The sequence below is a fragment of the Poecilia mexicana genome, unplaced genomic scaffold, assembly GCF_051168715.1.
Source record: "Poecilia mexicana isolate PSO_F unplaced genomic scaffold, ASM5116871v1 scaffold_20, whole genome shotgun sequence".
NCBI lineage: Eukaryota > Metazoa > Chordata > Actinopteri > Cyprinodontiformes > Poeciliidae > Poecilia > Poecilia mexicana.
This window is the reverse complement of record NW_028263389.1, coordinates 10,599,462-10,607,220: the sequence shown is the minus strand read 5'-3', so window position 1 is coordinate 10,607,220 and position 7,759 is coordinate 10,599,462. Positions and strand designations below refer to the sequence as shown.

The following is a 7,759-nucleotide window of genomic DNA, read 5'->3' as shown; positions in this document are numbered from 1 at the left end:
ATTTGTATAATTCTGCATCGGATAGAGTTTCTTAGAACCACTATCCGTTATTTTCCACCAGCCATCCTTTTATTGTCTATACTCACTTATTCTTGGGTTATGGGGGACTTGTCAAGCAACCCTATTTCTTTATCTTAGTCTGTTACTTTAGACAAAAAAAAAATGTTGAGTAATCAGGTTTTTTTACGCTGTACATTATTGGAAATGACCAAATATGTGACCATATTAGTTATCAAGATATAAATATACATATTACTTTAGGGTTTTCAGTCAGAATAGAATCGTTAGTTTGTTAAACCCACACACATGTTCACCTGAGTGAAAATGTGAAACCAAATATATATAAAAAAGGAAGGAAGTAAACTTCATTTCCGTGCCTAACGATGACTGAAAACGCAACAAGAGTTGAAGAAAGGCATTACAAATCAGATTAGTTTAATGTTTCAGTTATAGCTTGTGCCTGTAAACCTAATGAACCAAACCAAAGGATCAAGTTGTGCACTATTAATGTTTGTCTCTGTGAGCTTAAGCAACACCCCTTTTGCTCATTTTCAATAAAATATCATTTCATCACCCAAAACAAGTTTTCTTGGGGAAAAAAAGGAGAAAAACACACACACACACAAAAATGATGTTGCGTCTCATGTGACAAGGAGGGGCTGTGCGTTTTACCACTGAGGCAAGCGCACTTCCTCCACTGTCCACTGCGGGAATCGACTATATAAACCCGCAAAAACGGACTCTTCCTGAAACACTTACAAAGTCTGCAAAGAAGCAATCCATCGCTGCTTTGTCTCTCTACTGCGATCCGTCACAGAAGCTTTAGGAGTGATACTGCCCTGCCAACGCTGGCAAAGCCAACAGGAGGTAGCGACGCTCTTTAAAAGGTAAAAGAGTTTGAGTTTTTTTAATGTTCTTTGCCATATGGCAAAATAAGCTTGTCTGGGTGCCTCAGATTAAAATATTGCTTTGTGGGTTTGTTTTTCAGAAACACTCCATCTGCAGTTCCCTTGAAATCGAACATGAAACTCCAGTTATTTGCCACAGATCTACTACTTCTGTGCATATCTTGGGGAGCAAGTGCGCTGGCAACGAGCGTGCCTGCTCCGTCAGCGTCCGCGCCAGGTGCCAACATCACTGGGCTTGGCGCGGCGCGCGGCCACGGAGAAGGCGAAACAGTTTCCAAAACCAGAAGGAAGCGATATATTAGTCAGAATGACATGATTGCCATCCTCGATTACCACAACAAAGTCAGAGGCAGAGTGTTTCCTCCCGCCTCCAATATGGAATACATGGTGAGTCAAAGCTTTCATTCAAACATTTTTTTTTCTTTCTTTTAGTCGAAACAGGTCCTGCTTGGACAAAACGGCAGTGATAAATTGGACATTACAGTAAAAAACAAAAACAAACAAAAAAAAAGTGTAGTTTCAATGCAGATGTTATCGTACCTGGAAACATTTCTTCACTGTTCCATTGTCTGCAATTGAAATATAACAGTATTTGCCTTTTCCACTGTTTGAAATTCTGGTATGTTCTCCAAATCATTTTTCAGGCACTATGGCATTGCTTTAAGAATGCGTCTAGAGAAAACCCTGCTTGATTATTTTTGGATTTCTATAATTGATTTCTTTGCCTCCAACGTGTGACTCTGTGTTTAGGTGTGGGATGAGACTTTGGCAAAAACAGCAGAGGACTGGGCACATGCTTGCCTTTGGGAACACGGACCTCCTCATCTGCTCAGGTTCCTGGGTCAAAACCTCTCAGTCAGGACAGGACGGTGAGTGACCTTAGACTTCTCTTTGCTCACATCTGCTGCTCCTCTCAGGATGGAACGCTTTCTCAGCAGCAATGGTCATTTTATCGTTGCCTCCTTCTTGGTTCTCCTAAAGGTTTGTGAACTGTGACCTGCAGGCTGCCATAGGAATGCTTCTGCGACCCTTTCTATAAACAATAACAACAACAACAACAAAATGTCATTTTAGCCATGACCCATGAAGACGAAAAGCCCAGGCCTGTAGTAGGTCTTGAGTTTTCATTTGGCTCCCTCCATGTGAGCCTAAACTTTTATATTTTATTGAAATGCAGTCCAGAATTTTAAGTAAAACATAAAGTCAACAACACCTTTGTGCCATCTGTCTCTACACACCAAAACACCAGATAAAATTTAAAGTGACAGTTATCACATAGACTTTCTGAATGATATTTTATTTAAAGAAGTAAAAAAACCCAGAAGCATTTGTATTGTGTTTGGGACACTGGCTGGGGCAGGAGTGGCTAAAGTGTAAAACACACCTGAACTGATTTGGCATCCGACCCAATTTTTAATCGGACAGAATGACATATTAGGACATGTTAGAGTTAAGGCCAAGACACATTGTTTGGATCCAACTCTTCACATTCTGATCTGATTTTTTTTTTCCTAACATGCAGGCTCCGACTTGATCACTGGGGACTGTTTTTGGTTGGACAGTCAGAGACAGAGTTTCGAGGAATCACTAGTGGTCTGCGAACCTCTTTTAACTTGAATGTTTTCTAACTGCTGCATACATCCATAACAATTTTCTTTTGGATGTGGTGCCAAATCAGAAACCAGGTCTATCTTGGTCAGAACTACACAGCAGTTTGACAGGAATGTCATGAGGGTCAAAGGAAGTGAGACAGGTGGAAAAGCAAAATGCATATGCTTTATGTGAATGTACAAAGTCAAATCTTTTACTCCCATAAAATCAGCGTACTGAGTGAGAGGAGCTCAAAAGTACAGAAATAAATTTAGGGGTGAAACGGCGATCTTGCTTGAGGTTGTTCAAATGGCAACTGTTGGACCAGCTTGTATTTATGCTGTCTGGATTTTTGGTATATATTCTTGTGTGAATACTCAATCTTGCAAGTCTGATCAAGAACGCTCCATCAAGTCAGAGCGTTTTTATCAGGATCAGAGCATGGAGAGTCGGATGCAAGTGGTGTATCTTGACCTTAGGCCACATGCTCTCTCCTGTTCGACTTCTTTCCATCAAAGAACATTTAGACATGTTTGCAGTTCAATCATCTCTACTGCATTAACCATAAACATTTGCACAGTTAAGCTAGAGTGTTCTATCACCCCATGACACAAGTTAAACATTGTGAGATGTCAAGGGGACTGACAGCATCTTTTCTAGTTACCAGCAGTCTACACTAGCAGTTCACTTTGTTGTTCATGTTGGACGCATGCGGTGCTGTGATTTGTCTAGGTGGCCAGGAAAACTCAAAGTGGAGTTTTAGCTGGATAAGTATTCGCAAATAAATCAGATCCACTTGATCAATAGAAGCAATAGAAACAGCATGAGGGAAGCTATATTTTATTGTAAATGAGAGGGGCTCCTAAGGTATGCATTTCAGATGTGAAGGGGACACGTCCATGTATTAACCATGAAACCACAAAGTCAGTGTTTGTTGACATGAAAACAATAAGGTAATGTCTCAGATCAGGTCAGATTAGATCATATGTGACAGGATGGGATTAGATGGGATGAGATTAAGTGGTTTGGGAAGAATGGGATCAAGACCACAGAAAACACAGGAACCAAAATATTTGTCATTTACAAACACTCTAAAACGCTAAATGATCACACATTCAGTTTGTCTGTAATCTGCTTGCAGCTATCGGTCCATCCTCCAGCTGGTGAAGCCCTGGTACGATGAAGTGAAAGATTACTCATTTCCATACCCCCGTGACTGCAACCCACGGTGCCCTCTTCGGTGCTATGGGCCCATGTGTACCCACTACACACAGGTACAAAGATATCCATCATTCTTTTTTCTTTTTTTTTTTACTAATAAAACCCCCTTCAGCTATGATTTCACTCAAATTCTTGTTGCTTTTTGCAGATGGTATGGGCAACATCTAACAAAATCGGTTGTGCTGTTCACACGTGCCACAATATGAATGTATGGGGTGCTGTGTGGAAAAGGGCAACATATTTAGTCTGCAACTATTCACCAAAGTAAGTACACTGTACATCAAGTAGGAAAGGGGAGGAGGGTATATTTCATAATCTGATTTAGCGTTTATTCACATGGCAGAAAGTCTTTTTGATTTGTGAAGCATGCCCATTATATTCTGTGCTGCGTTACAAAAATGCCACCCAAGCTGATGAAGGGTAACCTGCATTAGCAGAGGAAAATGAAGGTTCCTGAACAGGATCCTACGCAGGGTCAAACTTGTGACTCACTCATGATCTGGTTTGAAACATACAGTACAGAAGAGCTATTTCATTTAGATGCAATCCCACTTTCCTGTCAGCAGAAGTCACTGTTGTCACCTTTAAAAGGTCCGACGTTTGTGAATAATTCCTGCTTGACATGTATATAATGAATATGAGAGGTATTAGAATACATTTCCATTTTATTTTTAGTTGGGCCTTTTTACTAAATGCATGGGTCTGCAACTCAAGTCCTTGAGAGACACTGTCCTGTGACTTTTGGTTGCTTCCTTGCTCCAAGATGCCTGGATCAAATTAATGTTTCTTAACTAGACCCTTGACAAACTTGCTGACATGTCAAGAAGGTAATTTCGGTTTGCTGAAAAAGTGACGGATCCAGACAGTTACATATTAATTGGGGGAAGGAGGTGGTGTTGCAGCATGGGCTTTCTGATGATTGTAACAACACTGTCAGCAACATAAATCTTCCTAAAAAGATCACAATTATGACTGTTAGAGTTTGCAACAAATAATCTTTCTTTATCAAAACTGCATGAAGAGCAGAACACGTGCAGCATTTCTGCTCACAATAACTGCTAGATTGAGATAACTGATCTAAAATCTTATCTTCTTGTTTTTTAAACAACCTTTTTTTGTATATTTTCTGCTTACATTTTCTGTTCCTTGTAAGCGTTTCATACAGGAAGATCTTTAGTGTTCATCACCTCCTTCCTTTGCTTCTAGCGTAAATACACCTCTGTATCTTTGTAAGACAGATACAGCAGGTAGGATATCATATATTATCAGAACCTCACTAGAAAAACAAAATCAAGTATACATTTTATGAAGATAGGGAACATCTTTTTTGCTACAAAAGGTTCTACTCTTAAAAAAAGGCCTAACTCTTTTGGCAAAATATTAACATTTTTGCTTGTGTATCTAATAAAAATGTAGCTTTTTAAGAATGTTTTCAGTCTTGTTCATTGAACCCTGTCTATTTTAACCATTGACTGTACAGTTGTTTGATTCATTAAAATTATATATTATTCAAACATACTTGCAACAAAGGTGCTATAGGCAACACAAAGCCTTAGGTAGTGGTGATAACTCAATGTCTGATGCAATATCAGCTACTTTTACACACTACTTTTATTGCCTTTTCCTAACTGTGAGTGTTTTTGGTTTTTTAGGGGTAACTGGATTGGAGAAGCTCCTTATAAAGTTGGCGTCCCATGTTCCGCCTGCCCTCCCAGCTACGGGGGATCGTGCAGCAACAATATGTGCTTCCCAGGCATCAAGACCAACTACCTGCACTGGTTCAAATAAACACAAGCTTCCTTACCAACATGAGCCGACAACCCACAGTACCACAAAGACATTGTTTTTTTGTTTTAAATCAAGTAAGGATTTGCACAACAGTTGAGCAAAAATGCTTTTCTGTATATATGGGCTTATTTAAGGAAAGACGTACACAACTGAAGGCACCTGATGATTTTAGTGACTTGTTAATCTGTAAATGAGTCACGCTCTCTTTTTGTCAGTATCCTATGTAAATTAGAAATGACGACATACATAAATATATTTATATGACAAATGGGTCATTTCAACAGTGCTTACTTTATGTGGTATTCAAACCCATTGACAATGTGATAATTAAGGACATAGCAGCCATCACAGCTCCTCATTTCAGTTCACTTTGGTGCTACAGGTATCAAACCTTCACGGTGTGTGCTCTGCCTACACAAAAAAATTGTTTTGATCAAACAGGATCAAAGCGCTTGACCTTAGAGGGGAACCTCCACTTGCAGCGTTTTCATGCCAACTACGACTTGCCAAGTTCACCAATATATCACGACTTGCCGACTTAAGGTTGAGTCGTCTCGGCTGGGCCTGCGTTTTTTGTCACAATCCAGCTCTGGCTTCAGTCTCTTGTGACGATGGTGCATGCATTAAAAATAAAGCTGACTGGAAAGGCATAGTTTTTGTAGGCTGATGTCAGCACAGGAAAACACTTGTGTTTTGAAAGACCTCCTGGAATACCAAGCAGTACGTTTTCGGTTTTAATCTGCACTAATTCACCTCAATGTCATATCAATGACAATCCTTCGGGGCATTTCACAGATTTTATTCACATATTTTGTATTTATGTTAGACATAAGTTTGATACATATCTGCTCTGTGATAACACCTACGTAATTATATCACCATGTAAGTTTACTGGTTTATTACATTCCTTCATGTGTATTGATGTTGCTTATATTTTGATATGATCACTCATTTAGGATTCAGGCACTCAAGTGCACCTTAATTGTTTGTAAATTTCTAAAATAGCAAAAAAAAAAGTGTTTTGTTTTTTTTAATGTGTACATAATCATACCTTGACTATGTTAAAAAAAAAAAAAGTTAAACCGTAAGTTATTCATTTTTGTATGTTTAAGTTATATTAATTTTGTGTTGTTTTGTAAAATGGTAGCATATATTCGACATACTGAAGAGTACAAAAATAGGAAGAATCACATTTTCAGCACTGACAGTTTTGAAATCAGCGATGATATTAATGCTGTAAAGTCCGTTTTAAGTGTTGGACTTGTATTAAAATGTTTAATTTTATTGTTTCATTTCTTGTCTATTTTTAGCAATGCCATAGGGTTCTGGCTTAATGTTTATTATGAAGTGTGTTCAGTATATTTATATTTAAAATTGGGATGATACTGCATTTTGTGTGAGTTTTTCCTGTTTTCCTCTTTTTTTCTATGGAAAGAAAGTTATAGTAAGTTAATAGTTTATAGATTGTTTGAGAGAAATTGATTTAAAAAACAAAACAAATGAAAACCATCTAACACAACAATGTGGATGGGTTTTTTTTATGCCCTTTGCTAGATTTATACTCTTACTAAACTGAATGGCAGCAGACAGATCAAAACCAATAAGAAATCATTTCAGCAACTATGGACACAATTCCTGTTTCTAAGAAACATCAGGATTGCTGGACTGCCATAACATCTTCCGTTCTGTCGTGAAAGTAAATTATCATTGTTATACTCATAACCATCACCATCAACTTTATTTTTATAGCACATTTCAGAAACAAGGCAATTCAAAATGCTTTTTATGATAAAAACAAAAAAAGGAAAAGAAAATAATATTACATTATAGTGGCAAAATAAAGAAGTGACGAAAAGTTGCAATCTTGACTAAAACTATTCATGTTCCACTTACTATTCAAAATCAGCTCTAAGCAAGACTAGATTAGTGATCATCGGCATTGATTTAAACAACTTCGGAGTTCCAGCACCTTTGCATGTTTTTTTCTGGAAGTTGTAGCATATTAGTGGAGCATAAAAACTGAGTCCTGCCTCAGTCCTGGATGAAGAGTAGACTGATCTGTTGAAGGCTGATACAACAACAGTGTATTTTGGTGCTAAGCCATTAAGTGATTTATAAACCACTGAAAGCATTTTTAAAGGCTGTCCTCTGAACTTTAGGGAGACAGTGTAAGGACTTTAGATCTGGGGTGAAGAGGAAACCTCAGGTATCCCGCTGATGAAAAGTTGCCTTCATCAGAAGAAGTCACTGAT

General features: G+C 38.3%; 1 protein-coding gene across 1 annotated transcript; it reads left to right on the top strand.

Moving 5' to 3' along the window:
- Positions 1–736: 736 nt before the first annotated feature.
- LOC106925719 (peptidase inhibitor 15-A-like) lies at positions 737–6,791 on the top strand. Its single transcript, XM_015000182.2, has 6 exons — positions 737–887; positions 989–1,295; positions 1,659–1,777; positions 3,640–3,772; positions 3,868–3,983; positions 5,372–6,791. The coding sequence occupies exons 2-6, from the start codon at positions 1,023–1,025 to the stop codon at positions 5,505–5,507; spliced, it is 777 nt and encodes a 258-aa protein (XP_014855668.1). The 5' UTR covers positions 737–887; positions 989–1,022; the 3' UTR covers positions 5,508–6,791.
- Positions 6,792–7,759: the final 968 nt, after the last annotated feature.